Raw genomic sequence first — 23,324 nt, forward strand, 5'->3', positions numbered from 1 at the left:
CAATCTGCTCACTAAGATTTCTCGTGCCCTCCTAATGGCCAGATCAGACCTATGTTCATTCCACACTCTACTGGTCTTCTCTGAAGACTCTGTGGTATTGATCCTCCTTCCTTCCCCAAGACTTTTTCCTTATGTGGCTGTGAAACAGTCCACCCTCATTCTAGTCTCATCTCTCTGCAAGCTGCTCTGCAGGCTCCAGTACTTGCCCTTCCTCCACCTGCCCCTTCAGTGTGTCATCTCCTAGCATTCCGACTCTGACTTCTCCTCATTCTAGATGTTATCCTTGCGAAAGTTCATGCAACTCCATGCATTTGGATATCACCTATAAACTGACACATAAATCTGCATACCTGGTCCAATCTCTCTCTCTATATCATCTCTATCTCCCTCATTTCTTTCTGTCCCTCTTCTGTGCCTATAAGCCCAACATCTGATGGCAGCTCTCCCACTGTCTTCTCTAATCTCACTCTCATCCCATCCCCAACTCTCTCATATCACTGCTTCTCCTACACACTTCCCCACAGGCAATAGCCTTCAATCAATCAAGCAGTCAAGCAGCACGCATTCTCCTAGACCTTGAGAGTACAAAGCTATTAACGCAAGGTACCCGCCCTCAACTAATCCAGTTAGCAAAAGTGTGAGCATTCAAAGTATCTGCAACAACCCTCCTTCCTTCTTAACAGATCAGGACCTTTTAAATCCCCTTTAAACTCTTTCTCTTCTCTATCCTCGCTCGTACTGTCCACATTATTGTAATGGTTTCTTTTGCAGTTCTTTTTCTTGCGAATTCCTTCCACTGCAACTCATGAAATCATTTGGCAAATATAGACTGAGCGTCTGCTGTGGACCAGCTTCTTTGGTAGCTGGAGATTATGATAGAAAGAAGGAAAAACAGTCTTTCTCTTAAAAACTCTGGAGTGAAGGGGCTTCCCTGGTGGCACAGTGGTTGAGAGTCCGTCTGCCGATGCGGGGGACACGGGTTCGTGCCCCGGTCCGGGAAGATCCCACATGTCGCGGAGCGGCTGGGCCCGTGAGCCATGGCCGCTGAGCCTGCGCGTCCGGAGCCTGTGCTCCGCAACAGGAGAGGCCACAACAGTGAGAGGCCTGCGTACCGCAAAAAACAAAAACAGAAAATCTCTGGAGTGAAAGCCCTCCCTCCTGCCCACCTGGAAACCTGATTCTCCTGCAGCCTGAATTCAAACACCTTCTTCTAAGAGGGAACCGGTTACTCCCTCTGCTGTGCTCATGGCGTTCCCTGTGCATACCTCATCGCTTCTCGTGTCCCTTTATGATGATTTAGTTAAGCATCTCTCTTCCACTGGACTGTGGGCTCCTCAGAGGCAGACAGCCTGCCTGGCTCACCATCTATTTTTACCTCCTGGCACAGAACCTGCCACACGACAGACTCGTCCTCAAAGTGATGTTACCTGCTATCTTCCATTCCTCCTGTTGCCCATCTCTCCTCTCCTAAATGTACTCTTCTCAGCACTTCCTCAAACTTGGGCTTGTCAAAGAAATCAATGGCCTCTACGTTTCTAAAATCCAGGGTCAAATTCTTAGTCTTTATCTGAACTGCTCCATCAGCAACATGTGACCCAGCAAATCACCCCTCCTTCTTGAGACAATTTCCCACGTGACTTTTGGTTCTCCATTTATTTGTTTGGCCTCTCGTTCCCTGCCTCCTTCGATGATTCCTGCTTCCTCCCTGTCCTCTAAAGGTTGCAGTGTCTCAGGCCTTTCCTTCTGCGTCTGCGTCTACTTCATAATCTCATGGCTTTAAATATCACCCATATGTCAAAGGTTCCAAACTTTCCATCTCCAGCCTAGAAATCAGTCCAAGTTATTCTTACCAAGAAATGACCACGACCTGCTCTAGAGACATCAGGATCCACAGGTCCCTTCTAACGTGAGAGAAAGGGCATCCTTGTTTGTTCAGTTTGTCTAGGTCAGGGTTGGTCACTTTTCATCTCACATCGCATATGATGAACTCCATATCCCTGGAACTCCAAAGACCCAATCGTGAGTTCTGCCTACTGCTGACTTGTGGATCCTAATTGCTACCCTTTGATCCTGGGTGGACATGAAAGAGCCTAAATATAAGGGAATAATAGATGAACCCAAAAAATCCAGGGAAACTAGGGAAGGGACCAGTGATGGAGGAAGACGGCAGACAGGTACTCAACGACCATTTCCCACCCCAAGGATTCCGAGAGGTGAAACCCAGCTCCCCCTTCTGTGCCAAGCCCTCCTAGCTTGCACTCAGTCCTTCAGGGAACTAGTGCCCTACTACCCTTTTTAACCTCTGCCGGCCACGCATCCACCCGGAACTGCTCATCGCTTTGGACCCGTCACCCTTAACAGACGCATTTCCACCTAAACAGGTACAAATCTTAATTAATTATAATATGTAATCTAATTATTAATACATTTAATTAATTAAGCTAATTTATGACAGACTACCCTAAAAGCTTTCACGTGTGCTCTCATTTAGTCCTCATAAGAACCCTACAGTTGTTCCATTTCATAGATGAGAAAACTGAGATCAGATTAGGAATCTGTCCAAGGTCATATTTGCCCTGTGATTCTAAAATCAGTACTTTAATCCTTCTTGTTTAAACTCAGTGGAATAAAATTGTCTAGGTGAAATTTCAGACAGCAGCAAGGCTCAAGGGAAGAGAGAGAGGGGTGAGCTGCGCCGTTTCTACTCACAAACCATCCTCCATTCTTTACTTCTTAAGCCCTCTCCCCAGATTTGCTGGAAAACCCCAGAACACTGTGTTGGTTCCGGTAAGCAAAAGTAGAAAGATTAGCTGTCACCTCCCTTTAATATAGCTCCTACTTCATCATCGCTCCAACACTCCTGGATTCAGGACAAGAGCCCCTCCCACCCCACCTCCAGTCCGGCGCAGGTCACCGAGAGCCCACCCTGCCCCTCTCCTCCTTCTCCCCACTGGCCCCGTCCCCAGAGGCTCAGTCCCAGGAGCATCCCCCTCTCAGACGGGAGAGGGAAGGGGAGCTGGGCGAAGTGTCTTTTCGTGGAAGAATTGAATCACAAAATAGGAAAGAAATACCTTTCTTTTGGAGCTTGGGGGTTTTCTTCCTGAAATTCCAGCAAAAGGGCAGTGCCAGGGCAGGAAAGCCACAGCCCAGTTCCCACCGCGGCATCCTGGGAATATGAGGCATGGCGGGGGCCGAGGAATCGTACTTTCTGCTGGGCCAGGCTCAGACCTTCCCTCCTCCCCAAGCTGCAAGAACCATCCCCTCTTGCTTCCAGATCAACACATGCTTGTCAATACTGCTCAGGTTCTGATTCCAGCACTGAAACCATGGGATGTGTCGGCACCTGCCCCGGCCCTCCCTTCCTCCTTCCCACACTGCTTCTCCTCCCCACTCACCTTTACACACATGACTCTTGGCTTTTAAAGAGTGAACATAAAGCTGTCAAGGCCCCCGCAATAAAAATAAGTACCTCCTTTTACTTAGCAGCGAATTGTCAACTGCCATTCAAGGAATACCAGGGACGTGGGTTAAAAAAAAAAAGAAAAATCCCACACACAGCCCTTACCAACATCGCTCCATATATCAAAGCCTCTGGCAGGAACACAGGATTTCACTTAGCGCTGATGAAGCCAGCCTACCCTTCCCTGGAAGTGACTGAGTTGCATGTGGCTCAGTGGAGCGTTCAGAGAGAAGGATCTTGGAGGTGGGTTGCCGGGTAAAATGAGATGATTTCCCCCCTCCCATTGAGAAGATTCAGCAAAGAGTTCAGCAGGCCAACTAGACATGCCCAGGAGACTTGAAATGGACTCTCAGCGTTGTGGGCAGGATAGGCAGGGGCAGGGAAGGACTGCCAGGAAGGGTCCTGGGCAGTGGGATGCTGCCAACCAAGTTCACCCTTCCACGTGCTCCTAGGAAAGGAGGACTCATCTTTGACGCCACAGTCTCCTTCCATGTCAAATTCACTCCCGTGTCCTGGCAATGCTACCACAGAAACAAGCAAGCCTGTTTACTTCTCTCCACCTCCACCACCCCCACCCTCATCCAAGCCACTTTAGGATGAAGACCCACATCTTTAACACAGCTATCTCCACTGTTCTCACCTTCCTCTCACTCCAGAGCCCATTCTCCTTTCTGCCACAGGACCTTTGCACATGCTATTCCTCTGACTGGGACACTGCTCCTCTTCCCCCTTCTCTGCCTAGCTGGCCTCTACTGGCCTTTCAGATAGAAGCTTAATCATCACTAGTTCAGGGACGCCTTCCCTGAACTTCTTAACAAAGACATTCTTTTTCCCCTACATAGCATCATGAGTTTTTTCTTCATGGTACTTTTCGCCGTTGTAATTTTATGGTTTTCCTTGGGGTTTTTGTTTCCTTTCTGTGTCTTCTGCTAGACTGTGATCTCCTTGAAAGTAGAGACTTTGTCTTTTCTTTTTTTCTCTCTTCTTCTCTCTCTCATTGTTGTACTCCCAGTGCTGGTGCCGTGCTTGGCACGTGACACATGCTCAAGAAATATTTGTTGAGTAAATGAATTAACTAAGTATCCATCTGGTGTTAGGATCTCAGGGGAAGGGAGGTGAGGGAATTATTGAAAATAAATAAAAATCATCCCTCGTAATGTCCCATTTAGCCACAGAGAAAAAGCAGGACACATGAGGTAACAGTGAATCACAGAGACCACACTCCCACAGGTTACGCTGGGCTGTGGGTTGTGAAATCTTGCTCTGAAGGCTGCAGAGACCTAAAGAAATGAGAGGGAGAAAGGGAACCTGAGGCATAGAACAATTCCATATTTATATGATCCATACCTAGTGCTGGCAAACACACAAAGACGCTTAAACCATGCGACCTGCCCCAGGGTCTTTCAACCTGCTTGGGTGGAGCAGAATTATGCATAATTTAGTGCCGTGCTTCTGCGCCCAGTGATGGCCCAAGGAAAACTCCAGAGGCCATCCTCCAGAGGAAGAAGGCAAAGCAGGTCCCGACTGAGTAACAATTAGCAGGGTGGCTGCCAGCCTCCTGGGGATGGGATGGAGACCAGGTTTCAATGCGGAGATCCAGGGAAGGCAGAGCCCCCTTACTAAAAGGAGGAGGTGGTTTGGAGAAAGTGGGCAGCTGGGAGCCTGGGAACAAGTCACCTGAAGTTGAGGTGTGATCACCTCCCTTCCCTTTCTCCTACGTAATTCGGGACAACCTAGAACTGCATCCAGAATTTCTGGGAAAAAATTAATCTAACCTTTCCAGCTGGGCCCTTAAGAAAAGGTAGGAAAAGAAAGAAAGAAAAAAAAAAAAAAGGGAGTGAGAGAGAGAGAGATAAATTGGCTGTCTAGGAAGGAAAAGGCTGGAACACCCAGATGCACCAAAGAGCTGCTCTCCAAGGTGCAATATTGTGATTTATAATAATAAATATTTTTTCGTCTTCCACCCACTTCCTGGCACAGAGTTCCTAAAACTCTTCAAATTTCCTGTGATGAGAGCGATAAAGTGTCTTTCGTTACGTTAAAGAGGTAATTTTTGGATCCCAGCTAATGATGGGGGCTGGTTGCCGGGGGAACCAACCATGTGATTATTGGTTTGGAACTTTCAGTCCCACCCACCAGGGAGGGGAGAGGGGCTGGTGATTGAGTTCAATCGCCAATGGCCAATGATTTACTCAACCGTGCCTATGTACTAAAGCCTCCAGAAAAGCCCGAGAGGATGTGTTCAGAAAGCTTCCGGGTTGGTGAACCCAAGGAGGTGCAGGTAGAATGGCGCTGGGAGAGGGCATGGAAGCTCCGTGCCTGTTCCCCGTACCTTCTCTATGCGTCTCTTCTATCTGGTTGTTCCAGAGCTTTGTTCTACTATAATAAGCCAGTAATCTAGTAAGTAAACTGGTTTCCTCTGTTCTGTGAGCTACTCTAGCAAATTATTTGAACCCAAGGAGGGGGTTGTGGAACTTCCTATCTGTAGCTGGTTGGTTAGATGCACAGGGTACAATCTGGACTTGCCATAGGCATATGAGGGCAGTTTTGTAGGACTGAGCCATTAACCTGTGAAATCTGAAGCTGTCTCCAGGTAGACAGCATCAAAATTGAGTTAAATTGTAGAACACCGAGCTGGTGTCCAAGAATTGCTTAGACGTGTGGGGAGCCCTCCCCCTCTCCCCAACACGCACCCACTGGAATTGGTCCCACAATCAAATCGGACAACATAAGAGACATGTCCAGAGTCAGCTCAGATGCAGGAGGAGCTGCGGGGAAGAAGTTAGGTATGCCACGGGAAACATGTGGACCCTCTCTCCCATCAGGGGAGCCAGAAAAGGAGTCGGGGCAGGAAGAAGCCTCCGCTCTGCAGAATTGGCATGAGAATGACTTGGTGGGGAAGGGGTTCAATGTGAAACGGGACGATCAGGGGAAGGCTCACTGAAGTGAAGTTTGAGCAAAGACCTGAGGAAAGCAAGGGACCAAGTCGTGCAGCACCCTGGGGAAGGAGGGTTCCAGACAGAGGAAGCAGCTAGTGCAAGGGCCGTGAGGCAGCAGTGTACCTAGGGTGTTTGGGGAAGAGCAAGGAGGCTGGTGAAGCTGGAGTGAAATGGGCACTGGAGAGGGTTCTCGAAAACAAGGTCAGAGAGCTTATGGGGGTGGGGGCAGATTGTGTGTGGAGTCATTATAAGGAGTCCGACTTTTCCTCTGAGAGAGAAAGGAAGCTATTAGACAGTGATGAGCAGAGAAGGGTCTTGAGATGACAGGTTTAATAGGTTCACTCTTCTCTCTGTTGAAAACAGACTAGAAGAAGGCGAGCCTGGAAGCGTGGAGAGAGTTTGGAGACCACTGCTGCAACTCGAACAAGGCAGTCTGGCGCCTCAACCAGGATGGCAAGTAACAAAGGTGGTGAGAAGCGGGTAGGTTCTGGGTGGGAAAAGTCATAGAAAGTTTCATGAAGAGCTGCAAAAAGACAGCAGCAACATACCTCAGTGACTTTCCAGAGTGTGAGGGGGCACACCCTGCCCATCTAGTAGACCCAGATCAGAGGCACTTTACAAGGCGAAAGAGGGCTCCCCAGGGGCAGGAGCCGCAGCCCTGCCCCTCGACGGCTGGGTCCCTTGGACAAATCGTTTACTTCCTCAGGTCTGAAGTTTCCTGACTTACAAACAGGAAGAGCAAATGTCTGACTTGTCCCAAGACCACAGACTGGACTCTGCTGTCTTAAAATGCCTTCTCCTCCTGAGATCTCTGATTTTGGTTCAATCGGAGATGCCACATCAAATCCAAACCTTGTTCTTTGAATACATAAATAGTGCTGGACTCTTATTTCTCCTCCCTTGGACTTTCCTCTGCCTACAGGACTTACGCTTGACTTGCTTCTGACGGTGGTGGCCTCCAAGTGGGGTGAGGGAGAAATCCCCATGTGGGTTATGACCGTTGCAGCGGTTCACCCTGACAAGGCTGAGCAGAGCACCACACGGGGCATAGATGCCGGTCACAGTGCCTCCACAGCATTTTTATTTATTTTTTTGCGGTACGCGGGCTTCTCGCTGTTGTGGCCTCTCCCGCTGCGGAGCACAGGCTCCGGACGCGCAGGCTCAGCGGCCATGGCTCACGGGCCCAGCCGCTCCGCGGCACATGGGATCTTCCCGAACCGCGGGGCACGAACCCGTGTCCCCTGCATCGGCAGGCGGACTCTCAACCACTGCGCCACCAGGGAAGCCCTCCACAGCATTTTGGCTCAGAACAGGTACATAATTGAGACGACATGTGCTACCCTTGTCGCTGCAGACAGCCGAAAGCACTGGACCAGGGAAAACAGAAAATGTCAGCCCTCACACAATCCAGGGCAGTAAGGAAGGTCACAGGTCAGACCATCCGGGCTGAGCAGCTCGTAACAGAGCTTTAATAAATAAACCGCTCATCTCAACCTGATCAGCACCATAAAAAATACTGTGTTTAGGAACTGGGAAATGGTTAATGAAACTACACTCCTCTTTTTTGTAATAGGTTGCAGCTGTTTGTATGAGGCAGGTACTCAAATGAGGCTGTCCCACCAAGTCACTTCTTTTCTCGCAGCCCCTCCTGGGCAGGTCACTGGCCGCAGGACTTCCTCCCTGCCCCAGATCCTGACCACAGCTGAGCCAGGAGTTTGGAAGGGGGAGGCACTAGAGGCTGAGCTCAGCCTCTGCTGGTACTCCGGGGATAAATATAGGATAGCCGGGGCTGGCACAGCAGTATTTGGGACGGGCGTGAGCGCCAGAGGGCTGTTAACTAGACAAAAAGAGGCAGGCAGAGAAAAGTGGAATGGGAAGCTGCGTGGCCCCAGGGAAACATCAGTTCTCAGCCCCAGTCCCTTCAGTCCTCCTGGAAGTTCCTGCCCTTGGTTTCTTGGAGTAACTTGCACCTGCCCCGCAAATGCCTCTTTCTTGCTTAACATCATCTGGATAGAATTTATCAATTAAGATTATACAGCCCTTTGGGAAAATTAAGCTCGAAAATAAACCGTGTTGAACTGCATAAATCCTGTGTTTGTCATCCTGAGAAACAAGTATGTATATATGAACACCGGCTGGAAGGAAAATATAAAAACACCTCTGGTAGTCTTAGGAGTGATTGTTTTCCTATATTTTTTCAAATGTCCACAAAATTGTTAAGATGTTCATAATTTTTGAAAGAAGTTATTGGGAAATCAAATAAATATTTAATATTTGAGCTATAACAGCCCCCCCCAAATAATTTCCAAAATAACAGGCAGCATAAGTGATAAATAATCATAAATTATATCGTTGTCCTGGAGTTGACACAAATGAGTGTGTTCCTAAAAAAGTTGAAGGAAAATGGTCACTTGAGATTGCGTCACCAGTTCTTTCATATTTTTATGAAAGGAAAAAACACATACTGAATTCACCTGTTTGTTAATTTCAGATTTTTTTCACATTAGTTATTCACAGGCAGGGCCCTCCTGCAGTGTGGACACAACACTGAGTGTTCTCAGAGAGCTCAAACACTTGAGCTTGTAACCTTGAAATTGAGCTTATAAACTCAAACACCTGTAACCCAGAAAAGTGTTCAACCTTGAATTCACTGTGTACCTGTAAGACTGCAGACACAATTCCGGAACCTCTCCTCCTTGTGACCACCCCAATTCTGGACAGCAGCTTTAGTTTCCTGTGTTGATCAGCCTAACTTATGCTTTCAGCATAGATCTTGCCATCAACCTTCTTGGGTTCCCAAACCCCCATAACTGGGCAGGCTCTTGGTACCACTGAAGGTTAGTGCTGCCAGGAACCGGGGTCAGCTGGTCCAACCCGTTCGTTTTACAGATGAGAGCACTGTGTCCAGAGAGGAGAAAGGACTGCTTCAGGGCATCACACACATTTGCCGATGAGTGCAAAGGGCTTGCAGTCCTTCCAGCTAATCTGGAGTTGGCTTTGACATCACCCAGGGAGGGAAGTTAGAGCCTTGGCAATGAGCATGGCCTCAGAGTTGTCCTCTGGTGGTCTTCTTTGAACACTGTTCAAGGAAAGCTCTTGTCTGAAACGACTTCCTTCCCATCCTTGAGATGTCACAGACACCTGTCCAGGAAAGCCTGCAGGAGTCCTTACCTCCAGAGGGTGTGCCAGCGACTCTTCTAAGGAATTTAACCCACTCCTCCATTTCCGCCTGGGAGCTGGCCATGAGGACATAGGAGTCCTGTCCCGTGCGACTCTGGTCACATGAGGCTGGAGGAAGAAGTAACACTAATGAAGGTCATACATTGGTCAGGGGCCAGAGCAAGGGGCAGCGAGGGGAAGCTGAGCCTGAATTGCTTCTTTGGTCCAATTAAACAAGCGGTCAAACAGCACAAAGGCATCTAATTTTCCTCAGCACAACTGAGTATCTATGCACCTTTATTGTTTTTGCTGGAGCTCTAATCCTATACACAAATCATTGAACTCAGTGGTTTGCAACTGAGATGATTTGGGCTGAGATCTGTCCCCATGGAGGACAGAAGCCATTTCCTATCAAAAATTAAGAGGAAGTTCAAGGGGCAGTGTCAGTACAAGAGGAGACAGGCTCAGCCCATACGATTCTGAAACCTAAGTCCATCATGCCAATCATGGATACCTTCCTAGGCTACCCTGAGCTCAGCCGTGGGGTTGGAGGAGGGAACAGCAACTCAGGAGGGAGGGGCAATGAGCACCGTGTGCCTTTCTTATGAATCTGTGCCTCCTGTTCAGGATTACTGCCCTCCTGCCTGCATGAAGACATTGCAAGTGGTAGGCTCTTGATACATAGCTGATGGACAAATGAAGTTTGTTAGGACATTCTTTATCGTTTTCACTTTAAACCCAAGATTACAGACAGACATCTGTAGTATGTCTTGGGTTGGTGTTATCAAATGGACAAAAGGGTGGAAGAAATGACAAGGGGGCAGAGTGGGGAGAGGAGACCAAGAGAAAGAATAAGAGAAAGTGACAAAGAGAGAAAAATAGGGAGAGAGGAGAGGAGAGGGAGAAGGGGCACATCAAACATAGGTCTTACAAAGTACAAGAAAATAACAGCAATCCCTTTCAATTACAGGATACTATTAAATCTCACATCGCTTTAGGGGACATCAACCCATTCTTCTCAAAATATCAGGGCATTTCCTTCAAAAAGAGCCTGTTTTTCTACCATATGACCCAGCAATTCCACTCCTGGGTATTTATCTGAAAAAAACAAAAACACTAATTTGAAAAGATATATGCACCCTGATGTTCATAGCATTATTTGCAATTCCCAAGATATGGAAGCAACCTAAGTGTCCATTAACAGATGAATGGATAAAGAAGATGAGGTATATATATACAATGGAATATTACTTAGCCACAAAAAAGAACAAAATTTTGCCATTTGCAGCAACATGGATGAACTTGGAGGGCATCATGCTAAGTGAAATAAGTCAGAGAAAGACAAATACTGTATGATATTGCTTATATGTCATACCTAAAAAATACAACAAACTAGTGAATATAACAAAAAAAGAAGCAAACTCACAGATATAGAGAACAAACTAGTGGTTACTAGTGGAGAGAGGGATGGGGAGGGGCAATACGGGGTAGGGGATTAGGAGGGACAAACCATTGGGTATAAAATAAGCTACAGGGATATATTGTACAACATGGGAATATACCCAATATTTTATAATAACTGTAAATGGGTTATAACCTTCAAAAACTGTGAATCAGTATATTGTACACCTGTAATTTATATAATATTGTACATCAACTATAGTTCAACTTTTAAAAAGCTTAAAAAAAAGACCCTGTTCTAGCTGCCCAGTTGGGCCCAAACCTGTATTTTCTTACATAGCAACAAAATACTTTCAAAGTGCCTTTGTTTTCAGTCTCTTCAACCTATCTTAATATTACCCAGCCTCACTTTCTTTTACACTTTGAGACAACCTGATTCTGAATCCATCTTATCACTGGGTCATCAGCTCTTCTGCCCAGAAGGGTCAGCCCATGGAAGTGCTGGTCACTGAGGAACATCCTGAAACTGGGTGTTTCCAGAAGTAAGATGGGCAGTAAAAAGCCCTCAGGGCAGAACTAAAGAATCCCATAGGAAACACAACATCCTTTACTAATAGAGTAGAGCTCTAGTATCATTTCTGCTCTACAAATAATGGAACTGAAGCCCAGAGGTGCAAAGGGCCTTGCCCATTGGTACCCAGTAAGTTACCACCAAACTCAAGGCAAGGCCATGGGTCTTTCTCCCAATAGTTTCCACCAGCCCATAGCGCTTCAAATTTGACCTTGGCCAAAATTTATCTGGTATCCTTCTCCACCATGCCTACACTCCAGTCTATTACGTTATCAAGAACATGCCTTCTCAGTTATCTCTCATTCCTGAGAGATTCCTTTAGTTCCATCATGGCAACCACCTCTCAGGATGTTCCTCAATGACCAGGGCTTCCATGGACTGATCTTTCTGATTAGAAGAGCTGACGACAAGATGGATTGAGAAGTCAGTCATCCCAGAGGGTAAGGAAGGTGAGGCTGGGTAATATTAAGATAGATTCAAAAGACAAGAGCCAAAGGGAATTTGAAAATTCTTTGTTACCCTTCAAAAAAATGAATGTTTGGGCACATTGGGGTGCGAGGAAGAGCTGTCTTTGAGGGAAACTGCATGACATTAACACAAAGCCCATGAACAGCATCTCTGCCCTCAGGCACATACTTTCTCTGACTTAAACAGTCTGTTCAGCCTGTGTCACCTACTGGGCTGCTACCCCTGTCAGAAAGGAACCTCCCTTCTTTTCTTCCCCTGCCTAAGGAACTCCTATCCATCCTTTAAAACCTAGTGCAAATGTTATCTTCTCTAAGGACCCTTCCTTCAAACCTCCCCCTCCCACTCCAGATGGAGTGGGGACTCCCTTTTCTAAACCTCTTAACATCCTATCATCACCTCTATCACAGCAGTAGCTAAATTATCCTGAACATTAGTTTCCTTATCATTAAAATTGAATTAATTACTTAATACGTCCAAAGCTAAAGCCCTGATCTTCCACCCAAAACTGGTCACACGCACAAATCTCAGGAAAGCCGTCCTTCCTGTTGTTTACGTGAAAACCTTAGAGTCAATCTTGACTTCTCTTTCCTACATCCAATCCATCAGCAAATGAAGTCCTCTCTAGCTTCAAATTGTGTCCAGAAATTGATCATTTCTCACCCCCTTCATTGTTACTATCACTGACTTGGATAATTACAATAATTATTAGTCTTTTAGTCTCAACTCAAAAGAGTTTTAAAACAAAAGTCAGATCACATTACTTCTCTGCTCAAAACCTCCCAATGGATTTTCATCCTTGTAGCACAAAAACTAAACTTTTTACACTTGCCTACCAGTGCCTGTAAAACTTGTGCCCACCCCTGACCAAATCACCTACTCTTCTCCCCTCTCAGCACTCCACTGTAACCACCTTGGCCTCCTTGATGTTTCCTGGACACAAGAAATAGGCTCAGAGACTTTGCACTGGCTGCTCCCCTTCCTGGAATGTTCTTCCTCCAGATGTGCACTTGGCTCACGTCTTCACTTCCTTCCATCTTGGCTCAAAGGTTACCTTCTCAATGATGTCTATTCTTCCCGCTCTATTTCAAATGACAAATCAACAGTTGCCATCCCCACCTCATCCAGTACTTTCTCTTTCTTTGCTTTCTTCCCATAATACTTATCCCATAATAAAACCGTACAACGTTCTCATTTATTTGGTTTGTTTTCAGTCTCCCCCCCATTGACTGTAAGCTGCATACAGGCTGTTCTGTTCATTGCTGGATCCCCAGTTCCTACAATAGTGCCCGGCTCGTAGCAGGTGCTCAATAATTTTGGTGTAACATTTCAGAAGGCAGTATGAGAATTAAATGCTACTTATTCTACAGAAGGAATAACCCCCCCCCATCCCTGATGACTCCCTTTGGGTGGGAGAACAGATAGTTATTCTGCTTGAGGTAGTTACGGAGAGAGAAGCTTGCCTCAAATTTTTGCCTGCTCCAAGTAAAGAAAAACAGCATAACCACAACCAAATTCTTCTCTATGGCCTTTGTGCAGCTAAAACTGGTGATCACAGAGAGGGGGCCCCGATTAGGGAGACCATTTCTGATGCCAGCGCTGGCCCCTGAGAATTGTCTTGCACAAGAGGACGACAAAAAGAGGAACTGAAAATTCTCTACATCATAACATAAAGGGTTGTCTCATTTTAGGTTAGGTGGAGCCTTGAGAATGATGGTGTCTTTAGGAAAATGGTTCCCTGCCATACTATTGCTTTAGAATTGTGGTTTGTCCATATGAGTTGAGTGTGTGTATGTGCACGTACACACATGTGTGAATCTGTCCAAGAATTCCCCCAGCAGCCCAGGAGACAGCTGTAAGCGTGAGTGACAATGAGAGGACAAATCTTCATCCTACAGTGACAGCAATCTTCAATTTACTGCAAAGTCCACAGTAAATTTGCAGTTGGAGCTCTCAATAGGGTCACCCCAGATTGAAAAATCAGGTTTGGGGACATGTGTCATCATGAATGGTCACATCCCTTGAATTGTGCTGGGAAAGGGATCCTAGGGATAGAAGAAACCTTGTGGGAAAGGGTGGGGTTATCCCAGAAAGGAGAGACTGGAAAAGTAGGCTCTTCCTCTGAGGAGGAAGAAAAATGAATAGACTCTCAGATAAAAAGCAAGAGAGTGCCCATGAGGGGGCCACTTGGGAAGAGCTGAACTTTCAAAAAAAAAACACCTGTTTTTCTTTGTTTTCTATAAATAGTCAGAGCCAGTTTGGGGATTGGTTTCTACATTACAATTTCCTCTAGTTATTGCCAAAACTTCAGACACTTGGCACTGCACCAAGTGCGGCATATATACTTCTTTACTTAATCCTCACTACCATCATCATTGTTCCCATTTCCCAGGTAAAGAAACAGAGGCAAAGAGAAATTAAATTATTAAATTAAATTATTAAATTAAATAATTGATCACCATTGCACACATAGTAAGTGGCAGGGCCAGGATGTGGCCCCGGGAAGGCTGGCTCCAGATGGGGCATGTCTACCCTCTCTGCTACACTGACTTTGCCATCCAGTTTCTTATGCGCACAGCTGCCTTGTGTGAGAGGTAAGAAGAAATTTAAGGCAAGGGGCACTCAGGGGACATTGGTCTCCCCTGCTGTGTCAGCATGGCAGCAGCAACCTGGCTGCATAGCTGGACCAGCAGCTCTGTAGTTCCTGTTGGTTGCGGGGGGCTGGTGAAGGAGCAAGAGACAGGGAAGAGAGCCTCAGTGTGATAGACTTCCACAGACACAAGCAAACTTCCCTTGAGACAAACTGAGACAAACTTCCCCTTTCCCCAAATGCATTCGAGGAAGGTAACTCTTGATTAGAAAGAGACACCCTCCAGTGCGTGGCTAGCTTGTGCAATAGGTAAATTACAGCGCCTGACATGCAGTAAGTGCTCAGGAAGTCGGAGTTGTCATTTCTTAATAGGTCACAATGAACCATATGAGACTGTTGACTGTCGACCGTTTTTGACCTACCAACATGGCGATTTCACATGGTTCAATTTATAATTTAACTGTTCATTTTATTGTCCCACTCGTCTTCAAAGCTGAGCTCCTTTTAGCGAGCGTGGATGATGCACTTTCCGATCAGTATCCCAGTGCCTAGTGGATACCTGGCTCCACGCAGGTGCTCGTGAAATGCTTACAGAGCTCAACCGGATGCACACGCACTTAGTTCACGTGTCGTTAATGAACTAGTATGGGACCATTAACTATATACAGAACTATTATGCATTCTTACTAGGTTGGTTGGCTAGCCGGTTGACGGACTCACTGAATGTAACCTTGACTTCTGGGGTCAGAAGTAACATGGGAACGTGATGCACGTCTATCCCACATTTCGTCACCTACCTGGAATGACTTCAAAGACAAACTTCCCCGCTTCTTCTGGGTTTGTGGCGATCTCCTTGATTGTGCTCCCTGGTAGATACATGCAACCCTGAAAGATTGAAAACGAGGCCTTTAAGGTAAGCAAAAACATTACCAGCTATGAACTAAAATAAAGGTGGAGGACAGATAGGATAATGATGGGATAGCAGAGAGGAGCATGGAAAGCTGGCATCCCAGCTTCGAATGGGGCACTTCTGCTACTCAGACCTTGGTGAAATTAAGTGGCGGCTATGTGGCAGCAAGCAAGGTGCCTAAAGAGACAGGAGGACAAGGTTCTGACTGGAGAATGAACTGAGAGGATGCCATCACCAACACTTGCTTCTTCCTACTTTCCAAGAGCTAAAATTCCTTGCCAAACAAGACACCTGATCTTTGTGGAGGCCATGCTGAGACTGGCGGGACCATACCACCTGCCGGGCTGCCAAAGGGGGCACTGGGGACTGAACCACAGGTTCACTGAGGCGATGCAGTACTTAGTAGCAGCAAGAGTTTCTGAGCAGCACACTCCAGGTGTCTGTCCCTCTGCTAAGCACCTTGAATGTGTATTATTCGCTTAGTCCTTTAAGCAATTCTCCAGGCAAGGTATTGCTACACAAATTTACAAGTGAGGAAACTGGGGGTCAGAATGGTTCTGTGATTTGTCCAATGTCACAGAACTAGTAAGTGGCAGAATGGTAATTCATCTCAGAAGTGTGTTCAAACCCTGTGCTCTTCACCATCACAGTGGAAGTGCTGGGACCCAGCAGCTTGAAGTCCCTTGAACAGGCAAGGGGAGGAGGATCATGGATCCGTTGTGGGGGAGGGGTGGAGTGAGGGTGGCATTTGTGACCTTACACGTGAATATGTCATCAGAAAACCAAGTCACTTCCACCACGTGTACGCTCATTGCTCTACCATTGACAGTGCATCGTCACATGCAACATCTCCTTAGACCTCAGAACAGCCCCCAAATCAGAAACGTGGCAGGATGGCCACTCCCACATTACAGATGAGGAAACCAACACTTTCAAAGTTTAAGTAACAGCACGAGGGGGCACAGTTAATTGTCCTAGAGTTCCTTACTCATAATTTACATTGCACTAGCTGTCGTAGGTAGGGTGTCTGATTCTGAGCTGAGTAAACAGTGATGTCTTGTTTCTAGAACAAACCATGGATGAAAAGGATTGGTAGCAGAAAAGCTATAAAGGAAGAGTCTTAAGGAACTCCCAGATCAGCTCAGAATCCTGAAAGAATAAATGTTTCTTGGGGGTCTATGAATGCAAATGTCTAAGACTGAGTGAGAAAAAGAGTAGAAGCGAAAGCAGAAGAGGAGGGTGGAGTAGAGAAAGGGGAAGAGAAGGAGGGGAAGGAGGGGAGCCGGCGGAAGGAGGACAAGAGAAAAGAAAAAAAATTCTGCCTACACTTCTCTCATTTTATTACTTAAAAATAACCACCACCTACATGCTCCCCGCCATCTTTAAATAATATCAGTTGTCTCAGAAAAAAAATGACCCTTAAATTGTGCTGCTGGATGGTATATTCAGGAAATTTAACACAGAGCCTGGCACCTAGTAAGTGTTCAATAAATGGTATTTACATACTTTGTATTTTATTTTTACTCTTTTTGGATGAAACTATCAAATAATAGTTTAGAGACAAACTTAGGAGAGGCAGGTACCCCTGAAATGACACTTTCTTTATCTTCCTACCAGGTAGTGCTTCCTCCTGTCTGAAAAAACAACATAGTGTTTTATTCTGGTGACATAACTCACAGCCATTATTAAAAGTTAAATTATATAAACTTACAATGAAATATTTTATATTAAAAATAAAGGTAGTACTACTCAGAATTCAACACTTTCTAATTCTCTTTTTCTTTTTTTTTTCTTGCAATTCCCCTGAGACACAATTGACATACCAGACTGTCCAAGTTCAAGGTGCAGAACACAACGATTTGACCCACAGGCGTCATGAAATGATCACCACAATAAGTTTGGTGAACATCCATCATCTCATATAAATACAAAAGAAAAGAGAAAAATTTCTATTTACCTAATTATTTGCTCTATTTTACTATTATTTCTGTTCGTACGGTCATTTACATCAAATCTATCTGTGTGGTAGAAATACTATCTAACGCTGCTACTGTACATCCCTTCTCGACTCTGTGTTCAGGGATGCTGGTAGCTTGAATCAGCCACAGTGGGAGTATTTACACAACAGAAATTGGCAGATGCTGTGTCCAGAGCAACTCCCCTACCACAGGGCTGTTGATTAAACATTTCCCAGCTCACCCCTGATAGACAACTCTCTGCTCTAACTTCAGAGAAAGCAGATGAGGCAATGGAACATCTAAGCCAGGATTGTCTAAAACCATCATTGTAGCAGAGACTCGAGGGCAATTCACTGAGATTCTGTTTTAAACAACTTCCTTGACAAAGAAACTTTTGGAATGAGTTATAGGAAGCTAGGTCATGGACTTACAGGGCATTATACTGTTAAAGCTAGACAGACCTTTCTGAGAACTCAGAGGAAAAACTGCACAGACTGCCTTCTCCTGAACCCCAGGGTCCCCTCGAAGAGCACATACAAGGGTGCATCATAGAGGGCCCCATAATTTACTTAATCATTCTCCTTTGTTGGACATTTGGTCTACTGTTTCTAATTACAAATAGCACTGCATATATCTTATTATTTCTTTTGGATAGCTTCTTAAAACCAGAATGACTGGGTCATTCTGGATATGATATATTTTGGCTTTTAGAAATCTGGCCAAATTGCTTTCTAGAAAGACTGCACCAAGCGTACACATCATCAGTATACATGAGGGCATTTTTCATCTGATTGCTTTAAGATTACTGGAGTGATTTTTGTTTTTTGAGTTTTTTAGGAATCGGAGTGTATGTGTGTTCTTTTTAAATTTACAACTAATTTATTTTTTAGTCATAGAGAAAGAAGAAAAGTAAAAGTTATGTGTAACTCCGGTACTCAGAGATAACTCAGTTAACATCTCTGTGTATTTCTTTCCAAGGCTTTTCCCATAAATTACAGATTCATTGTTTTTTTCCCCTCAAGAATAGGGTTAGCGGGCTTTCCTGGTGGCGCAGTGGTTGGGAGTCCTCCTGCCGATGCAAGGGACACGGGTTCGTGCCCCGGTCCGGCAGGATCCCACATGCCACGGAGAGGCTGGGCCCGTGAGCCATGGCCGCTGAGGCTGCGCGTCTGGAGCCTGTGCTCCGCAACGGGAGAGGCCACAACAGTGAGAGGCCCTCGTACCGCAAAAAAAAAAAAAAAAAAAAAAAAGAATAGGATTAGCATATAAATCATCCTCTGCTGTTAACTGCTTTTTTCAAAGCAATGATATCATGGACATCTTTCAATTTTAAAAAGTATTAATTTAGGGCATCAACAGCTGAATTATATTCTATCGGATAGATATATAAAAGTTGCCTCACATAACTTAGCCCCTACCACCGGGCATTGTTTCCACATCACTATTATAAACCCCTACATTAGAAATGCAGGGTCAAAGAATTTGCATTTCTAAGAGGCATATTACCCTCCAGAAAGGTTGTACAGATTTTCATTTCCACCAGTTGTGCATGAGAATTCCTGTTCCCTGGTCTTTACTAACATTGGAATTTCTAGAAAATCTTTGCCATTTTGATAAGGGGACAATGGTATCTCATTAACTTCCATTGCATGTCTTTAATTATGACTGAGTGGAGTTTTTACATATGCTTTTTGGCTATTACATTTCTTTGGGAAATTGCCCATTTACGTCATTTACTCATTTTCCTATTGCTGTTTCTTATAAGATTTGAGACTATTTTAAATAGGAAGAATAGCTGTTTACAATTTTTTCTGTTTACTTTTGCATTTTCACCTTATTATTTTGGTTTTTAAGGTACAGACGTTTCTATTTATGCAATTAAATCAGTCTCTTCCTTGTGCTGTCTTTGTTGCTATGCTTAAGAAACACCTGCTTCCCAAAGAGCACACAGATAATTACACTTTCTTCTAGGATTTTTATGAACTCGTTTTCACACGTTAAGTCTTTAACCCATCCAGAATCATGAATGGTGTGAAACGTAGTGTGGAAATAGACCTTTATTTTTTCCCAAGAATTCAGTTCATATCTTTCATTTCACGTCTAGATATTTGCAATGTCTATGAATCCCAAAACAATGTTAAATGATAGCATAATGAAAGTGTTTTATTTTGAATAGACTTTTCTTTACCTTAATAAAATAATGATGGATATATGAAAAGTCTACAAGGATATCCACTTAATTCTTGTTTATTATAATATTTCTATTATAATAACAGAAAGATCAGCCCAAATATTCAACTACTTCCTAGGAGGAAATTGGTTAAATAACTTATAGAATGTCCATAAAATAAGTTATTTTGCCACAACTAAGAATTACATTGTAGAATGATAGTTAATAACACTGGACAATATTCAAGACATAGTGTTAATTTTTAATTAAAGAATACTATTATCCTAATTTTGCATTTAGATGAGTTTCTAAATGCATGTGCATAGAAAAAACTGGAAGAATTGAGGATTTAGGTGGTTATTTCTCACTGAAGAGATAATTATTATTTTCTACTTCGTGATTTTCTGCTTCCTCCAGATTTCCAACTATATACCCATATAGCTTTTGTAATCAAGATATTCACATCCATATAAAATAAAATATTCTGAGAAATTATCATTTTATTCCTTTTTAAAAAAATACTTTTTATATCTGAAATGAGTTTTGGATTTTATCAAATGCTCTTTTCAGCCATCTATTTAGGGGTTGTGTGGTTTTTCTCATTCGACTTCTTGATCTTGACTTATTGGTCTGATACATTCATAGGTTTTCTAAAACATAAACCATACTTGTCATTCTAGACGAAGCTCTACCTAATTATCAGACTAATTTAATCCTGAGAGGACTCAGAGTTTCCTCCTCCAAAAGTAAGGGAGACAAGCCAGGACCTCCAATAATTTATTTTACTCTTTGACATCCGTTTATGTTTTTACAAAACAATTTTTTACATGTGCTTCATATCATTTAATCCTGGGACAGATGCAGGCCAGGTATGATTGCCTCATCTTACAAAAGACAAACCGAGGGGTCCAGAAAAATTAAATAATTACTCGGCCAGATGGTAGTAGAGCCAGGAAAAGAACACGAGCTCCCTGCTACACCTCGCGGAAGTAAGCCTCACTGAACTTCCCTTTCTGCTGCTTTGGGAAGGCTAACACATTACTGCCATCTCCCTCACGCTCCGCAGACGGGAAGACTTCCTGCCTCGGCTATTAATGTACCAGGAACCCCATCTTAGCTTGTAATTGCTTGCCTCTGATAGGGTCTGTTCATAAAGTGAAGAAAGTCTGGTTACCACGCGCAGGACACTGGGCAAGAACCCAGGCAGTGGTGGGGTCTCTGGCCCCTCTCCAGCCTCTGCAGGGACAGACACTCACAGCCCTCTGAGTGGAGGGCCTGATTAACCGGGCACTGCCGGTGCCTCACAGAGCCTCCAGCCTGCCCTTAGAGAGAACTGTCCTCTTCCAAATGACCTTCTCACTTCTTTGCTTACCCGGCCATCCACCTTCAATATCCCCACCCTTCTTGGGGCTTTTTTTCTGGCTCCAGAAAGTTTTAGAGTCTGTCCTCCCTAATAAGTTCCTTGCCCACTCTTCCACCTCCACAGGCATGACTCTAGAAAGGGTGTCCAGTCCTCCTGGCTGCCTTGAGACATACAATTTACACCTGGGGTCTCTCAGCTGTTAACAGCATCCCCTTTTGCTCTCATTCACCACGATGGCCATGAGGAATCAATGAGGCAGGAAGAAAAGACCCGGGCCCAAGATTTACGATCAAAGCCCTCTCTAGCCCCATCCACTCCATCTGGAAGCCCTGTTTGCTGTATTTTCAAGTATATCAGGGATCTGATCATTTTCTTCCAGCCCACTGAGATTCTAAACACAGTAACCTCTCACCTAAATTACCCTTATACCTCCTCCCTTCAGCCTTGGATCTATTTTTGAGCATGGTAACCAGAACCATCTTTTTACAACATAACCCAGGAATGACCCCTTTCTGCCAGGAACCTTGCAAGGCCGGCCATCACCCTCAGTGTAAACACTCAAGTCCTTACAGTGGACTACAATGTCCTTTACAATTTGTGTCCCAACCCCCAACGCTCCACTCTCTGACCTCATCTCCTCTGATCCTTTCATTCCCTAACTCTGCTGCTCCCACGCTGACCTCCTTGCTATTTCCCACACACATCAGACATGCTCTACCTCAGGGCCTTTGCACTGGCTGTCCCCTCTGCCTGGAGTGCTCTTTACCCAGAGATCTGCCTGGCGGATTGCTTCTCCTCCTTAATCTTTGCTCAAATGTCCCCTTTTTCATGAAGTCATTCTGGCTACCCTTCTTGAAATTGTACCACCTCCCCCAAATGCTTGATCCTCCTAGCCCATTCTATTTTTTCCTCATAGAACTAGTCATTTTCTAACAAACCACATAATTTTCTTATTGATTATGTTTATCTTTCTGCTTCCCCCCTCCCCATCTTCTAAGTTCCACGTGTCAGGGGTGCTTATCTGTTTTAGTCACTGAGTTATTTCAACTCCCTGGAACAGTGTCTGGCGCACAGTAGATGCTCAATAAATATTGATTGAACAGACAAATAAATGAAAGCCCCAAATCAATTTTCCTGAACCCAAATCCACTCTCCCTGAGCCCTTGTGCTCTACGTTCCCATCAAGACCACGCTGCCAACCCTGACTTAGCGCTGCGTTTAGGAAGAGCCCCAGCGCTCATCTTGGGGCTCCGTGAAGGAAGATCACCCTGTCATCTCTGCAACTCAGTTTATGTATCTCACAAAGGGTGAGAAGGAGAGAGAGAAGTCCTTTCAAATGGACAGGGGTCTCATCCTAGTAAGAAGCCCCCCTGCGAGTCTGTAGTGATCTCCGGGGCTCCACCCACCTCCCGCACCCAGGAGGGGACAGCCCTGGGTAGGGGGCAAACAGCCAGGCTGGTACCTGCGGCTTCACGTCCTCCTCGTCCTTGTAGTAATAGAGCTGCTGTGCCCTCAGCACGAAGTACCTCTGCTGCCAGTTTTTCACGAGGGACCTCTGCTTCTTCAGCCAACCCATCTTGATGGGCCTTTCCAGTGGGTTGGGGATGGATGCGGGGTGAAAGGCCGCCATCTGCTCTCCGGTCATCACACTCCTTGACCGAGCTGTGGAGAGGGACAGACAGGCGGGCTGACAGGGGCTGTGAGCAGTGTGCAGGGAGGGGCCGGGAAGCGCTGGGTCCCAGCTAGGCCGGGCTCAGGGGTCCAGATCTGCAGCAGAGAGGTTGCCCCGGAACCCAGCGGGCCAGCCGAGGGGCTGGCTCCCATCAGCGCCGGCCCTGGGGCCCTACACCCTCAAGGTCCGGCAGCTGGAGTCAGCGCCCTCGTTCTGCAAAGCCAGAGATTGGCTGGAGCCTTCTGAAGAGGAAGTGGCCGCAGCATCTGACAAAAGGTGCTTCCTTTTTCCTGCGTGGGAGTCAATATCTGACAAGAGAGGGGAGAAAATAATGCCTCTTGCTCTCAGGGTTCAGGGTGAGTCCCACACAGCTGCAGAGGCAGTCAGAAGCTGCCCGGCTTCTTCCTCACAAGGAGTCACTGTGTTCCCCAACCTCACTGTCCAGTACTGCCCTGCCCCAGCGGCCCCCCAAAGCCCCCCGACCCCTGACAACACAGCCAGCGTGCAGGATGCCAGCACCTCCTGAATCTTCCTGCCCAGTGTCGTCAAGTACTCTCTGTTCCCCGCCCACGGAGAGTGTTCACAGCCCTTTCTGCTGGACCAAAGGGCCTCCCTGTAGCTGCCTTCCTACTACGTTTTCAGTTGGGCTGTCCCTCCCACGGGGCT

General features: G+C 45.7%; 1 protein-coding gene across 5 annotated transcripts in view; it reads right to left on the minus strand.

Annotated features, from left to right (window-relative positions):
* The window catches only part of ARHGAP25 (Rho GTPase activating protein 25), an 87,602-nt gene that overhangs the window by 23,870 nt on the left and 40,408 nt on the right, over nt 1-23,324 (minus strand). For 3 of the 5 annotated variants that reach the window (XR_012325666.1, XM_033838378.2, XM_073791296.1), the window contains exons 2-4: nt 22,449-22,648; nt 15,383-15,470; nt 9,571-9,687 (exon numbers count right to left, since the gene is read on the minus strand). Coding sequence is in view for 4 of the 5 variants with exons in the window: in XM_033838378.2 (XP_033694269.1) it covers nt 9,571-9,687; nt 15,383-15,470; nt 22,449-22,648 (405 nt within the window). In the remaining variant the exon portion in view is untranslated. Of the gene's footprint in view, nt 1-3,071; nt 3,268-9,570; nt 9,688-12,908; nt 13,073-15,382; nt 15,471-22,448; nt 22,649-23,324 lie in introns of those variants that run through there. The other 2 variants (XM_019942968.3, XM_019942970.3) reach the window with 2 other exon arrangements.

The sequence above is a fragment of the Tursiops truncatus genome, chromosome 14 (genome assembly GCF_011762595.2).
Source record: "Tursiops truncatus isolate mTurTru1 chromosome 14, mTurTru1.mat.Y, whole genome shotgun sequence".
NCBI classification, from domain to species: Eukaryota; Metazoa; Chordata; class Mammalia; order Artiodactyla; family Delphinidae; genus Tursiops; species Tursiops truncatus.